At 37.8% G+C, this 16,525-nt stretch overlaps 1 protein-coding gene across 1 annotated transcript in view; it reads left to right on the forward strand.

Annotated features, from left to right (window-relative positions):
* The window catches only part of KLHL2 (kelch-like family member 2), a 98,788-nt gene that overhangs the window by 16,932 nt on the left and 65,331 nt on the right, over window positions 1–16,525 (forward strand). The window contains exon 3 of the mRNA XM_008589616.1: window positions 13,178–13,299. Within this exon, the coding sequence (XP_008587838.1) occupies window positions 13,178–13,299 (122 nt within the window). The remainder of the gene's footprint in view (window positions 1–13,177; window positions 13,300–16,525) is intronic.

The following is a 16,525-nucleotide window of genomic DNA, read 5'->3' on the forward strand; positions in this document are numbered from 1 at the left end:
AATTACTGCTGTGAAGAAAATTAAATAGGATATTGCACATCTTGAAAAGTAATGGAATACAATTTATTTATTAAATGTAGCTATAAATTTGTCATTCATTATTTAGGGTTTCAACATGTCAGCACTTTCCTGTATTGTACTTTTATGTTTTTTCCAAATATTTTTGTGATCTAAACAATAACTGAAATTAGAACATAGAATTTTTAATGAAATGGGTCTTAGGATTTGTCCTTTTAAACTTCTTCACTTTTCATTTATCATATTCAGAATGTATAAATGAAGTTACTAGTTTCTGCTGGACTTCAGGAATCCCAATTAAAGGCCCTTGAGACAGAAATGTGTTGCTTTGTGTTGCTTCATCCCCCACGAATTTGTCAACCCACTTCCCCTGGGTGATGGAGATGCAAAGGACTACTCAAAGCCCATCTCTTCTGAGCAATGAGAAGCCCTGAAGTGGTTAACTTCCCTGAGACCCTCCAGCAAGAGGCAACCCTTCCTTGGGAAATTAACCCCAAATTGGGGTTCTCTTCCCGCATTTATTTTCCAGACTGAGAAGTTACAGGAAGAGAACATAGGTGGGATTATAGTTTAAGAGTATAGGCTGGTAACTTTCAGTGAAACAAGCCAGATGACATTCCAGTAGGCAATTAAGTGATCTTATAGCAATTTCTCAGTATCTTTACATAACAATCAGTAACTAGTCTGTCTTTGAGCCAGCAACCTTGCTGTGCCACAATTCTTATCTTGCAACAGGGACTCAATAGCCTGGGGAAAATTTCTAGTCCTCCGCAAGGTCAATATTTGAAACTGCAAGACTTTGGAAAACCAGGCCCTGTGAGGTACATATATATGCTTTCTAGCATATTCCACAGAAATGTTTTTAGCCATGAATATCACTAAGTTTTTGCAATTTGGAGGACTTTATTTCTTTTCTCAAAGAAAAAAAAAGTAGAAATGATACAGTATTTGCTAGTGAAAGTGTTTGGCTGAGCATGGAATGTATAGTGAATGTTCGGTAAATGTTTGTTGACTGAAATCTTCATAGCTAGAATACCCATGTTCAAGACTAGTTTAAGTCTTACTGATAATATAAAGTATGGTTGCTACATTTTATTTTATTTTTTATTTTTATTTTTTTTAAGATGACCAGTAAGGGGATCTTAACACTTGTCTTGGTTTTGTCAGCACCACACTCAGCCAGTGAGCAAACCAGCCATCCCTATATAGGATCTGAACCCGTGGCCTTGGTGTTATCAGCACCACACTCTCCTGAGTGAGCCACGGGCCGGCCCCAGGTGCTACATTTTAAATTGGCACTTGTTTTGCTTTTCATTTGTCTAGTCATTCATCCGTCTAACAAGTATTTTTTGGATATCTACTATAGGTCAGGTGTTGTGGGAATACAGAAAGACTTCTTCCCTGCTCTCAGGGAGTTCAATTCAGGTAGTGAGAACTACGTAAAAAGTTGATTATGGCAGAGTAGATTTGCATGAGGTAGTGAGTGAAGAAAAACAAACATGAACTTTTTTCTATTCTCTCAGAGCACAGTCAGCAACACAGAAGACAGACTTCTGTGACTAAATATGTGGGGATTTTCCCCCACTTAAGCAAGTGGTTCTGCAATGGACACCAGCTGGGTGCTGTCTAATTCAATTCCGATTCTGCCTACCTGCAAATGGTGTCAGATCCCACAGGTTAAGGGCTCAGTCCCCAAGACTGCCCTCCACTTCAGATGCCAGTCACAAGCTCAGGACTCTGGAACCTCTGACTAACCAGCTGTAAATCAAGGTTCCCATGACCCCATCCTTGGGTTTGATTAGTTTTCTAGACTGGCTTACAGGTACTTAACATTTACTGATTTGTTTTAAAGGATATTTTAAAGGATTTAGATGAAGATATGCATAGGGTGAGGTCTGGAAGGGTCCTAAGTGCAGCAGCTTTCATTACCATGGAGCTGGAGCATGCCACTCTCTCAGCATGCATACAGGTTCACCTGTCCAGAAGTTCTCCAAACCCTGAGCTCTTGGGTTTTTATGGAAGCTTTATTACACAGGCATGATTGAAGCATGGACAAACACATAGAAATGTGATTGGACGAGGAGGATGTGATCTAACACTAACAGACTGGGTGGGGAACCCGTCAAGTCCTATCTGTTCAGGTTCTTCCCAGCCTTTCTGTGTAACATTCCCTCCTCCTGGGTATGGGGCAGGACCCTTTCTGGAATGGTGGTTTTATGACCTACAGTCAGATGAGGTAGGGCAGAAAATTTCTTTATGGCCAGCTAGGCAGAAAGTTGGAGGAAGATTAGAGTCCTGTCTTGGGGAGCTAGGAATCATGGATGAAACCCTATATATATATATATTATATGTATAAAATATGATATGTGGTATCATAATATCACAAGTACCTGACTGTATCTAGGGTGAGAGACTAACCCAGCCTTGAGCCACCAACAGATAAAACAACCTGGAGAGTGTCCAGCTGAATCTCGAAGACTGTGTAGAGATTAGCCTGGGGAATGAGGGGATGGGGAGATGAAGACAAAGCTCAACAAAGGCATCTAGGTAAGAAATTGCTTGGTGCATGAGGAAAACTACAAATAGTTCCTTATTGATATATTTTAAGCCGAGAAGTGAGAGAGAGAGACCAGGCAAAATAGTGAGTCAGGGGCTGGATGTGGAAGGAGTTTTTATGCTTGGACTGGGAGAAGCTAAAGGATTTTGAGCATCTTGGTCAGGTTTGTGGCGTTAGTACTGGAGATAAGAAAAGAATTAGGAGGTTGTGACAGTGGTGTTGGCAAGAGATGTTAGGACCCCCAGTGGCACAGTGGCAAAAAGGATGGCGAAGAGGTGAGAGGATTGATCTGAGATATAGCTAAGGTTAATTCTGCAGGTTTTGATGAATGATGGGACTGGTGGGTAAGGAAGGAGGGGAGAGTCAAGGATGACTCCTACTCAGGTTTTTAGCATAGATCTTTTTTTTTTTTTTTTTTTTGCCTTTTTGAGACCGGCCATGCACTCAGCCAGTGAGTGCTGTGAGTGCACTGGTCATCCCTATATAGGATCCGAACCCGCGGCAGGAGCGTTGCTGCGCTCCCAGAGCCGCACTCTCCCGAGTGCGCCACGGGCTCGGCCCTTTAGCATAGATCTTTAGGTGGAAATCCTAATATCGCTTCAGAGTTATGTGATCAGAACATATAAATGAAAGACTAATCTATAGAGAGACTACGGGAAGTTACACATGGTACAGGATCAACTGTGTACAGTATCATTGGATAGCTTTAAAAAAATTTTTTAACGTTTACTCGTACATATTTGTAGGGTACATGTGTTGTTTCAATACATGCACATACTGTACAATGATTCACTTAGGGTAGAGAGCATAGTTTTGTACCTGTTAGTCCACCACTTCTCCCCTCCTCTCTCCCCCACTTCCCTCCTGGCCTCTGGTAACCATTATTCTACTCTCTACTTCTATGAGGACCACTCTTTTTTTTTTTTTTTTTTTTTTACCGACATCAACATCATATCTGTTCACATCTTAACAAAATCAGGGAGTTGTTGTGATTGTTGTGTATTCTTTCTTCCCCCCAACCCCGTTTGTTTATTTACTTATTTATTTTTATTAGCTCCCAGGAATAAGTGAGAACATGCATTGTTTCTCTTTCTGTGCCTGGCTTCTTTCACTTAATATAATTTTCTCTAAGCACGTCCATGTTGCTGCAAATGGTAGTACTTCTTTTTTTTTTTTTTTTAATAGCTGAGTAGTACTCCATTGTGTATATGTACCACAGTTTTGTTTTGTTTTTTTATCCATTCATCTGTTGATGGACATTTAATTTGATTCCATCTTTTGGCTATTGTGAATAGTGCTGTGATGAACATGGGAGTGCAGGTGTCTTTTCGATATATTGATTTTATTTCCTTTAGGTTTATACCCAGTAGTGGAATAGCTGGGTTGTAGGGTAGGTTTAATTTTAGTTCTTTGAGGAACCTCCATACTGTTTTCCATAAGTGGCTGTACCAATTTACATTCCTACCAGCAATGTAAGAGAGTTCCTTTTTCTGTGCATCCTTGGCAGCATTTTTTGTTATTTTCTGTCTTGTTGATAATAGGCATTCTAACTGGAGTGAGATGATTTAGGTCTTTGAAGAATTTAGGTCTTTGATCCATTTTAAGTTGATTTTTGTATACAGTGAGACATACGGCTCTAGTTTCAATTTTCTGCATATGGATATCCAGTTTTCCCAGCACCATTTGTTGAAGAGGCTGTTCTTTCCCCACTATATATTATTGGCATCTTTGTTGAAAATCATTTAGCTGTATACGTGTGGGTTTATTTCGGGATTCTCTATTGTATTCCATTTGTCAGTTTGTCCCTTTTTATGCCAGTACCATGCTGTTTTGGTTACTAAAGCTTTATAGTATATTTGAAGTCAGAAAGTGTGATGCCTCTAACTTTGTTCTTTTTGTTCAAGATTGCTTTCGCTACACAGGGTATTTCATGGTTCCACACAAATTTTAAGGTTGTTTTTTCTATTTCTGTGAAGAATGTCATTGGTATTTGATAGGGATTGCATTTAATGTGTAGATTGCTTTGAGTAATGTGGACATTTTGATGATATTAATTCTTCCAGTGCATGAACATGCTTATCTTTTTATTTATTTCTGTTCTCTTAAAGTTTCTCATCAATGTTTCATAGTTTTTATTGTAGAGGTGTTTCACCTCCTTGGTTAAATTTACTCCTAGGTATTTCATTTTTTTGGTAGCTATTGTGAATGGGATTGCTTTCTTGATCTTTCTTCTTTGGCTATTTCTTTATCGGCATATAAGGAAAGCTACTGATTTTTATGTGTTGATTTTGTATGCCGCCATATACTGAATTCACCTATTAGTTCCAGTAATTTTTTGGTGGAATCTTTTCTATGTATAGGATCTGCAAATTGGGATAGGTTGACTTTCTCCTTTCTGATTTGAATGCCCATTATTGCTTTCTTTTGCCTTATTGCATTGACTAGAACTTCTTGTACTCTGTTGAATAAGAGTGGAGAAAGTGGGCATCCTTGTCTTGTTCCAGATCTTAAAGGAAAAGCCTCCAATTTTTGTCCAATCAGTATGATATTAGCTGTGGGTTTGTTGTATATGGCCTTTATTGTGTTGAAGTACATTCCTTCTGTACCTAATTTATTGAGTGTTTTTATCATAAAGGGGTGTTGGGTTTTATCAAATGCTTTTTCTGCATTTAAATGATCATACTTTTTTTTCCCTTCATTCTGTTATGGGATGTATCACGTTTATAGATTCGCATATATCGAGCCATCCTTGCATCCCTGGGATGAATCCCTCTTGATCATGGTGTATAATCTCTTTAATATGTTGCTGGATTCTGTTTGCTAGTACTTAGTTGAGGATTTTTGTGTCAGTGTTCATTAGGAATACTGGTTTGTAGCTTCCTTTTTTTGTTTTGTCTTTTTCTGATTTTGGTATGAGGGTAATGCTGGCTTCATAGAATGAATTTGGAAGTATTCCTTCCTCTTCAGTTTTTTGGAAGAGTTTGAGAAGAATTGGTATTAGTTCTTCTTTAAATGCTTAGTAAAATGTGGCAGCAAAGCTATCTGGTCCTGAAGTTTTCTTTGTTGGGAGACTTTATTACTGCTTCAATCTCATTACTCATTATTGATCTGTTTAGGTTTTCTAGTTCTTCATGATTCAACTTTGGTAATTTTATGTGTCTAGGAATTTATCCATTTCTTCTAGGTTTTCCAGCTTGTTTGTATATAGTTGTTCATGGTAATTTCTTATGATCCATTGTATTTCTGTGGTATCAGTTGTAATATCTCCTTTTTTATTTCTGATTTTATTTCTTTGAATCTTCTATCTTTTTTTTGTTGTTAGGCTAACTAAAGGTTTATCAATTTGGTTTTATCTTTTCGAAAAACCTACTCTGTTTTATCAATCTTTTGTGTTATTCAGTCTCTAATTTTACTTATTTCTGCTCTGATCTTTGTTATTTCTCTCCTACTGATTTTGGGTTTGGTTTGTTCTTGTTTTTCCAGGTTCTTGAGGTGTAACATTAGGTTGTTTATTTTGAAGTCTTTCTGCTTTCTATTTTTATTTTTTGTAGTTGGTCGGTACAGGGACCTTGGTGTTATCAGCACCACGCTTTTACCAACTGAGCTAACCAGCCAGCTCTCTTCTTTTTTGATGTAGCCATTTATTGCTATAAACTTCCCTCTTAGAACTGCTTTTGCTTTATCCCATAGGTTCTGGTATGTTGTGTTTTTAGTTTTTCATTAGTCTCCAGGAATTTTTTAATTTCCTTTTTGATTCCTTCTTTGATCCATTCATTGTTTTATAAGCATATCATCCAATTTTCATGTTTTTTTTTTTCCCCCTCTGGCCAGTTTGGGGATCTGAACTCACAGCCTTGGTTTTATAAGGCTGTGCTCTAACTAACTGAGATAACCAGTTAGGTTTAATTTTCATGTATTTGGTTTCTAGTGTCCCTTTTGTTGTTGGTTTCTAGTTTTAATCCATTGTGGTTGGGCAAGGTAGTTGATATAATTTAAGATTTTTTTTAATTTGTTGAGATTTGTTTTGTGACCTAATGTATGGTCTATTCTAGAGAGTGTTCTGTGTGCTGCTGAGAAGCATGTGTATTCTCCAGCTATTGGATAAAATGTTCTGTCTATGTCCATTAGGACCAGTCAGCCTAGAGTAGAGATTAATTCTGATATTTCCTGGTTCATTTTCTGTCTGGATGATCTGTCCTTTGCTGAAAGTGGGGTGTTAAAGTCCCAAACTATAATTGTGTTGGAGTCTAATTTTCCTCTTAGGGTCTAATAATAATTACTTTATATAACTGGGTGCTCTGGTGTTGGGTGTATATATATTTAGAATTGTTAGATCCTCTAGGTAAATTGATCCCTTTATCATTATATAATGACCTTCCTTTTCTTACTTTCCTTGGCTTGAAGTCTATTTTATCTGATAGAAGTACAGCTATTCCTGCTCTTTTTTTTTGGTTTCTATTTGCATGAAATATCTTTTTCCATCCCTTTACTTTTAGTTGATGTGTATCTTTATAGGTCAAGTGAATTCCTTGTAGGCAGCACTTTGTTGGTTTTTGTTTTATATTCCATTCAGCTACTTTCTGTCTTTTAATTGGGGCATTTGATCCATTTACATTTAGAGTTATTGTTGGCATGTAGGGACTTGTTACTGCCATTTTGTTACTTCTTTTCCTGGTTGTTTGGTAGATTCTTTTGTCCTTTTTTTTCTAGTCTTAACTGTCTTCCTTTGTGGTTGAGTGCTTTTCTCGAGCAGTGTATGTTGATTTATCACTATTTATTTTTAGTATGTCTCTTATAAGTTTTTGTGTTATGGTTATCATGAGGCTTACAAAAAACATGTTATAGTTATAACAATTATTTTAGATTAATAGTAACTTAACTTTGGTATCTAAGAAAAAGAAATCCAAAGCCAACTCTATGCTTTGTTGTCATTCTCCACCACTTTTTGACATTTTGTTGTTTCAAGTTACATCATTTAATATTGCCTTTCTCTTACATGGTTGTTGTATTTGTTATTGTCTTCTTAGGTTTGTCCTTTAGTCTTTATATGAAGGATATAAGTGGTTTATTCACCACCCCTAGGAGTATTCTGATGTTGTCTGTGTACTTACTTTACTAATGAGTTATGTACTTTCAGATGTTTTCTTGCTATTCTTCAGTGTTGTTGTTTTTCAGATTGAATAACTCCCTGTAGCATTTCTTGTAAGGCAGGCCTAGTGCTGATGAATTCCCTTAGCTTTTGTTTGTCTGAGAAAGACTTTATTTCTCCTTCACATTTTAAGGTTAGTTTTCCTGGATACAGAATTCTTGCTGACAGTCTTTTGCCTTCAGCACTCTGAATTAATCATTTCATTCTCTTCTGGCCTGTAGTGTTTCTACTAAGAAAACGTCTGAGAGATGTATTGGGACTCCATTGAGTGTTATGCATTTCTTTTCTAATGCTGCTTTCAGTATTTTTTCTTTGTCTTTGGTTTTTAATAATTTCACTATGTGTACCTTGGGGTTTTCCTCTTCAGATTGAAATTTTTTGATCTCTGAGCTTTATGTATCTGGCATCATGCTATCATCTTTCCATACTTGGGAAATTTTCAGTCATTATTTTCTTGAAGATGCTTTCTAGGTCTCTTCCTTTTTCTTTTCCTTCACGTATGCCAATTATGCAGAGGTTCTTTCACTTGAGGGATTCCCAGAATTGCTGTACTTCTGTTTCATTTTTTCTTATTCTTTTTCTTTTTGCTCCTCTGATTGGATCATTTCAAATGTTCTTTCTTTGAGCTCACTGGTTCTTTCCTCTGTTTGATCAAGTCTTCTGTCAGAGCTTTCTACCATGTGTTTCAGTTCAGATAATGTATTCTTTATTTCTAGAATTTCTATTTGGTTTTTAAAATTGATTCTATACCTTTGTCAAGTTTCTCATTCTGCTTCTGAATTATTTTGCCGATATCATTTAATTTTTTATCTGTATTTTCTTGGATTCCCCAAACATCCTTAATAGTGTTATTCTGAATTCCGTGTCAGGCATTTCATAAATCTCCTGTACCTCTGGGTCCATTGCTGGTGCTTCGTTTGTTTTCTTTGGTGGTATCATATTTCTCTGTTCTTTCTCGATCTTTGTGTCTTTACATTGATGCATGGGCATTTGAGGAGGCTGCTACCTCTTCCAGGTTTTATAGGTGTTCTTAGGTGGTGTTAGACTTTTACTGGTTAATATCAGAGCTTTGTCTCTGGTCTGTGTTTTTTAATTTTCTGTTTTGTGGGGATTATTAGCTACCACCACCACTTAACCTCTGCACTGAACCTAATTTGCTATCCTATGGTTAATTCCCAAATTGGGGTAATTTCCTGTGGAGACTAGAACTTGAACTCTGTACTTGAGCTAAATTGCTGCTTTGCTGCTGATTCTCTGGAGAAGGCTTTTTGTGCAGATTGGATTTAAATTTTTGGCCTTTTAATCACTTCTGGTCTTGTGAGGTCACAACAGACACAACTGGGCTATGTGGAAATTCCAGCCCAGTACTGAGTCTTTCCTGCAAACTGCACCCCCTGCAGTTCTGTCTCCCTGAGTGGTCATCACTGAGTGGTGCCCATGCCAATCAGAAGGCAAATCAGTTGCTCACACTGTGCCCTAGTGTTCCCCTGGAGGGCCAGTCTCCACCCCACACTCCAACATCTGTGCACAAGCCCATCACTATGACTCACTGACCTCTAGGTGGCTCCTTTCTCCAGTTGGCTGTGGCCCCTCACTCCTATGTGGGTCCAGGGGAACCCTGCCAGTGGCCTTGCTGGCCTGGGACCTGGTATGGTACACTATAAAGCCCTCTTCTCCCTTGCAGACTACAAGCAGTTTTATGCAAAGGTTGCTGCTGTGGCTTTGCCATCTCCTGCCAGCTGCTCCGTGTGCTGCCACTGCTCCTTGCTTCACGTTGGCCCAGAAGCAGCTAGAGCTTGGAGTGGTCAGAGTGGTCTCTGCTTCCTCTTGCTGTGGACTCTCATGCCATCACAAACTCCATGGGTCTTTCGTCCTCTTCCCCTGAGCTCCAGCAGTCCCAGGATGGCGATCTTTGCTTTTTAATAGTAGTAATTGGTCTATTATCGGGGGGAGCAATGCTTGGGGATCATCTATTCTGCTATCTTGACATCACTCTCTATGAAAGCTTTTTCTGTGTCCCCATTTCCCAGCCTCCAAAGTGTCCTGGAGTCCTCCCTATGGCTCTTGAGGTCACTGAAAGCCACAGAAGATAGAGGCTGTAGCCTCTCAACTCACAGGCCTCTGGGAGCAGCCCAGGCAGGACCTGGAGCTGAGCAGGCTGGAGAAAAGACCCTGCCAGGTTGTTAGATAGCTTTTTTTTTTTTTTTTTTGTCTTTTTCATGACCGGTAAGGGGATCGTAATAACTTCGTATAGCATACATTATACGAAGTTATACGAGCTATGGCTCTTGAGGTCACTGAAAGCCACAGAAGATAGAGGCTGTAGCCTCTCAACTCACAGGCCTCTGGGAGCAGCCCAGGCAGGACCTGGAGCTGAGCAGGCTGGAGAAAAGACCCTGCCAGGTTGTTAGATAGCTTTTTTTTTTTTTTTTTTGTCTTTTTCATGACCGGTAAGGGGATCGCAACCCTTGGTGTGGTGTCGCCCACACCGCGCTCAGCCAGTGAGTGCACCGGCCATTCCTATATAGGATCCGAACCAGCAGGAGTGTCGCTGCGCTCCCAGCGCCGAGCTCTCCGGAGTGCGCCACTGGGCCGGCCCCTGGTAGATAGCTTTTTAAAATGCATTATCAAACATTAATCTCACAAAGCCATACTGTTTGAAGATTTCCTCTATAAACAGCAAACAGTAGTAACTATGGTAATATTTAACATCTAGAATTAGATGTAAATAGCTTTTATGATTCTCTTTAGTATGTGCTTTGACTCATAATAGGTATCAGAATTTTTAAACTATTAATGCGATTGGCCATAAGCTTTTTGTTTTTGTTACTGTTTTTGTAAATTAATGTGAAAAAATAAAGATTAAAATGTTTTAAAAGCCATATATAATTGAGATTGAATTTCGTTGGAAGCAGATGCACTTTTCTGGAGAGAGATAGTTAATTCTAGTAATGACATGAGCAATGTGTAGATACTTCAAAAAGTTTGTGGAAAAATGGAATTAAAAGATCAAACATCAGTCTTTCCATGACCTTTTTGAAGTACCCTTGTGTATTAGTCCGTTTCTGTTGCTTATAACAAAATACATGGAACTGGGTGATTGATAAAGAAAATGAAATTTATTGCTTACAGTTTGAGAGGCTAGGAAGTCCAAAGTCCAGGGAACACATCTGGTATAAGGCTTTCTTTGGTGGTGACTTCAGTGGCGGCAGAGTATCACAGTGTGAAATGGCAGAGCAGAGAGAGCAGAGAGTAACCTCCTTGCTTTAAAGCCCTCCCAACCATGCCCACGACCACCATTTTTAATCCATTAAGAACCTTTTCAAGGCCCCACCTTTCAATTACCATAATAGAATTTCCCACCCTCAGCAGTTACAGTAGGAATTAAGTTTTGGGAGGACATCCAACCCAGGGCACCTCGTATGTGAATTAGCAGAGTGCATCTTAGAGCAATACTTTAAAAACTGTAATGTTAAAGACTGCTTGGCAGAAAACTAATTATTTTTCAGTCATATATATAAATTAAAGTCAGACTTCATTTTGTCTGAACTAAGTTATTCCTAAATCTGAGAACTAGGTATGTGGCTTTGTGTTCATGTGGTCCCAGATCCTGTGGGGTTTTGCACATCATGGGGGCCCTATAGATGAATTAGATATTGCTTTTGTTTAAAGTCCAAGTGGGAATCACCAGTGTCTTAACTTTTGCCACAAAAGATCCTTCAGATTATATAAACCCCAACTATCCACAAGATTCAGAAAGAGGAGGATAGAAGAAGGTGCATTATATACAGATGGAAAGTTATTTTTTCATGTTCCTTGACACTCCTTTTTCCCGCTTTCTTTGAGTGGAAAAATGTTTGCTGTTAGCGACAGACATATAATCTAGTCCCCTTTCTTCCTGCTATATAGGTATATGTACTGCTTTCTCGTACACTATACCCCTTCCCTTGTAATACAGATGGATGCTTTTTACCCTGGGAAGCAGCAGGGTAGTCTTTGAGGTATTTTAGCCCTGAGGAGAACAGCTTCTTTCTGAGATCTTGGAGAGATAATCTCCAGGGAAGCATGCAGTTAAATGTACATCACTATTACTCTCCTCCCAGGGTTTGTGTTTGCAAAGGAATTTTGTGTAATTATGGATTTCCCTTAGGCTTTTCTGATAGCTTCTGGTCGCTGACAGTGCACTATATCTGAAAAAAAAAAAAAATTTCAAGAAATCTTGAGGCCATTTTGTTATTTTTTAACAGAAGATGCCAGATTAAGGTGAAGGTGATGTTTGGTGGCATCATTTTCATGCTTCTTTTATGTTCAAAACCTAGTGAATTGTAGAACCAAACCTTTTTGCTAAGCATGTCCCATGGCACTCAACATTATTCTTAGACTGCCCTTTTAGTTTTTTTTTGGGTTTTTTCCCTCCCATTTTTGGCTGATGGCCAGTACAGGATTCCAAACCTATGACCTCGGTGTTAACAGCACCACACTCTAACAACAAGGTGAGCTAATTGGCCAGCCCTGCCCTTTTAGTTTTTAACTGAGGTACCCCTCTCCGTTCAATTATATCTTATATCTTAGGTTATTGTATGTTATCCACACATAGGTGCTCAAACCTGCTTCCTACTTTCCCCAAGTCCCCTTGGTTTAGGAGCCGTTTATTCTCTTCCTGCTTCTCTTTCTGCTCCCCTATTTCTTTCCGCAAGTGGTTGTTAGGAGGGAGGTCTTACGCCACTTTTTAGCAGGCAGCAATGTAGAAGGGTACCTGGCTCTAGGGATAAGTGCTGGTGTGGAAATGACTTCAGGATGAAGTTACCGCAGATAATAAGAAGAAACTGAACTTGGGCTAGAAGATCTCTGTAACAAGCCTTTGCTATTGACAAAACCTTTGATGATCCCTCTTTTACCTGCATTCCCTCAGCATCTTATGTAATTTGTTTTCTCATTGTTTCCTGCATGAGGGTTGTGACCCATTGAGGGTTGAGCCTTTGCGTCTGGTCCAGGCCACGTGTGCCCCTAGCAGGCATCTGTGTGCTTGTTGAACCAATAATACTAACCAAGTGGGCCCTTTTCAGCAAGTGCTCATTGCCATTAGCCAAAGGTAGCATTGTTACTCTTCTAGTTGAGTAGAAATCCATAAACAAACTGCTTCGAAGCATGGATAATGTCAGATACTGATCCTACATCCATAGGTATTGTAGTTCATGCAGGTGGACATGCGGCATGTTTATTGTTGTGATTTTCACATTTTTACATACAAGTGAGTTACAAAAGTACATTTTATGATTCTCTCAGGTAAGGTGTTGGGAAACGTAAGGGAGCGTTTTAGGTCTGCAAAAAGTGGCTGGTCATGTTGCTTACTGAATACAGTGAGTGGCAATAAGAGGGGTCAGTCTGACTTGGCATTGGTATTTCCACAGCAGTGTATTGCTTAATGTCACTCTCACTCCTTTCTGTTTTAGGTGAAATGAGTGAGAGCCGAGCAAAGAGAGTTCGAATAAAAGAGGTAGACGGCTGGACCCTGAGGATGTTAATTGATTATGTTTACACTGCAGAAATTCAGGTTACAGAAGAAAATGTACAGGTAAGATTAAACACTTCACACCATTTAGCTTTTATATGTGCAGTTTTTTAAAATTAAAAAAGCGTACCCACACAGTATACATTTTGTACCAAAGTAGTAATAGGATTCTTTGTTACAATTGTATCTCTAAGGGACATTTGGAGTGACTACATCTTTTTAATGTTTTTGACGTTAGTATCTTTTATATTCTTAAAGTTGTGAAATACAAATCCTTTAGTTCTCTGAATGGTGCTTGTTCTTTCATGAAAACACTGTCAAATTCATTTGTAACTGCTGATTGATGCTGCCTACAATTCTTTTTCATTCTTTTGAAGGGTAAAGTCTATAAAGGATGTTTTTGACTGCTAGCAGTCTTTGCTTCTTTTACTATTTCATAATCCTCTTTAAGTGATTCTGGAGTTTAGCTGAAATCTAACATTGCATCTTTTTTATTTTCTATAAAGGACAAGTATTTTATATATGTTACATAAATATTTAAATAATACAGTTAGATGTGAGTAAAAAGTGAAAGTCCCTCTTTAAAACTGCCCTTCTCTTCAAACCTCCCCTAACCCACACATTCTGATCCCTTCTTCTTCCTCAGTGGGTGGCTGCTGGTACATGTTTGGTATGAATCCTTTCAAACAATATTCCATGCATCATTCATGTACACACACACACACACACATTTTTAGCATAAGTATATTTATACTATGCATGTTGTTCTGCAACTTGTATTTTTTTTTTTTTCCCACTGAGCAAAATGTCTTTGAGGTCTTTACATGTCAATACATATAGTCTAGCTCATTCTTTTGTGTGTTATGTCATATGTCAAATGTGCATGTATGATTTTTTCTACCTTCACAGAAATGCTGCAGTGAATGGATGTTTTTATATTTGCATCCAAAAATTTCATAAGCTAGATTCCTCAAGATGCAATTGGGGGATCAAAGAATATATGCATATTTTAATTTTTGATAGTAATAGCAAACTGCCATAAAAATTTGTATGTATGTATGTATGTATGTATGTACTTATATTCCTTCCAACAGGGATACTGTGTTTTGAGGACAAGGAAAAGAACTATAACTAAATTCTTAAGAAATAATATCTAAAATCTGTTTGCACAAATAAGAAATTGTGGGTACAGTCTTTCATTCCTTCTAACTAGTTGAAATATGCTACAAAATGTTTGAATTATGAGACTGAAATCTTTGTTCTTTAAATTGTTAAGACATGCTATTGATTGTTAAATGTGAAATATTGGTAGTGGTAAGACTTCCTGGTGATCTTTCCCAGATGGTCCCATTGGCCTTTGCTTGGAAGTCCTGTTTATGAGATAATGCATTTGAAAAACCTTGGTCAGTATTGGCATTGTGTGTAAATGTATGACTCAGATGCCAGGTGAACATTTTTTCTCATGGAAGAAAGTGTTTGGTATATGTCATAAGGTTACAGTACCAGTACGTCATCTCATTCTGGCGTTTTCTATACAGTTAAGATATTTGTTGGATTCTGGGACATTGTTTTCATGTGCTTATCTTGAGTTTTTTTTTTTTTTTTTTCTTTGCTTTTTGTTTTTATTCAATTTAGTGCATGGACCTCATTGTGCCCTATATCTGACCTTCAGCAAATGCATTACTGAGTTCTTTGATTCGCATAACAGGCTACACGGGGGAACATGCAATAGATGATTTAGGCCTAAGAGACTAAACTGTGTGAGTTCAGCCCTGAATACTGTTTGTGGTAGTTCTTGTGGTGGGGACATTGGCCTATTAGGAATTAGAAACACACCTCTTGTGTTTCTTTTAATAACTGTAACGTTCCAATTCTGAACTATTAGTCATCACAGCCTTTCAGAAAACCTCTTGCCATGCTAATTTGCCTTTTGTGTATATTTCTTATCTTTTACAGGAATATCTAAGAGTTGTGTTTGGAAGACTTATTAAATACTTAACACTTGTATAGTTTTTCGTTTTTTTTTTTTTTTAAAGAGGGGGAGGGATGTTTCTTTAGCATAGGGGTATCCTGGTATGTAAGCCTTATTTTATATTCCATTGAAAGACACTTGTTTTGAAAAAGGCAGTTTAGAAATAAAATCAATTAAAATAAGCTGCAGTTTTCAGAGCAGGTATTTTTCAATGAAATATAAAATAAGGCTTTACATAATTAAGATACCCCAAACTGTGTTTTCCTCTGGTTTGTGTATTTTTTGTCTATCTTTACTTTGTTAAGTCTTTCTTATAAAGTGCTGTTCACAAACGAATGGAGCAGTATGGTAGAAGTGTCTGGTGTTCTTATTAATGTTAAGCTGAAATTTTAAAAGGCTGCAACTAGAAGCACTACTCTGAGTATATATGCCCTTAAAGCATTGACAGTGGGGACCGAACTTTCTGTAATTCAGATGTTTACTGTTGTTGGTATGTTTTCTCATTATACCTAGAATCAAATCTTTTGCCAGATGGACCTCCCTTTTGTAAGTTTTTGTTTAGTAATAAAGTACAGGTTGAATATCACTTATCTGAGATGCTTTGGACCAGAATTGTTTTGGATTTTGGAGTTTTTTGGATTTGAGATATTTGCAGAATGCTTACTAGTTGAGCATCCCTAATTTGAAAATTTGAAATTTGAAATATTCCAGAGAATATTTCCTTTGAGTGTCATGTTGGCACTCAGAAAGTTTCAGATTTTGGAGCCTTTTGGATTTTGGATTTTTGGATTAAGGATGCTCAACCTGTACAATATTATGGTAGCAAATAACTTTGGGATTGCATGTTTCGACATAGAATCGTAGCACCATAGAATGCTGAGGTCCAGCTGTTTTAGAGTCAGTTGGCAACAGAACAGGATCATAACCCTGGTTTCTGTGATTCCTAGTTTGGGTCCCTTTTATGATACTGTACAGTCTCCTTACTACTCACATGTAAAACAATATGAAACTGTTTGAAGTGAAGGTTGTTAACTTTGAGTCAGAATGAGGGAATGGGTTATTTGAAAAATTAAGTCGAAAGAAGGGATGGTTGTTACTGTATTATGCAAGCAATAGGGCTTTAATTTTTGGCTATTACAGGTTTCCCTCATTGATTTTTTTTTTTTTTTTTTTTTTTTTGGTGTTGCTCTTGTTTTTTGTTTAGGTTTTTAAATTTTGGTTTTGAGTTTAGGTATTTGGTTTTATTTGTGTCACAGTTGGAGGATAATTTGAGCTAAATTAATTTATGGGTTCTTTTTTTTTTTAAAGAGAGCTAAA

The sequence above is a fragment of the Galeopterus variegatus genome, unplaced genomic scaffold, assembly GCF_000696425.1.
Source record: "Galeopterus variegatus unplaced genomic scaffold, G_variegatus-3.0.2 Scaffold5555, whole genome shotgun sequence".
NCBI lineage: Eukaryota > Metazoa > Chordata > Mammalia > Dermoptera > Cynocephalidae > Galeopterus > Galeopterus variegatus.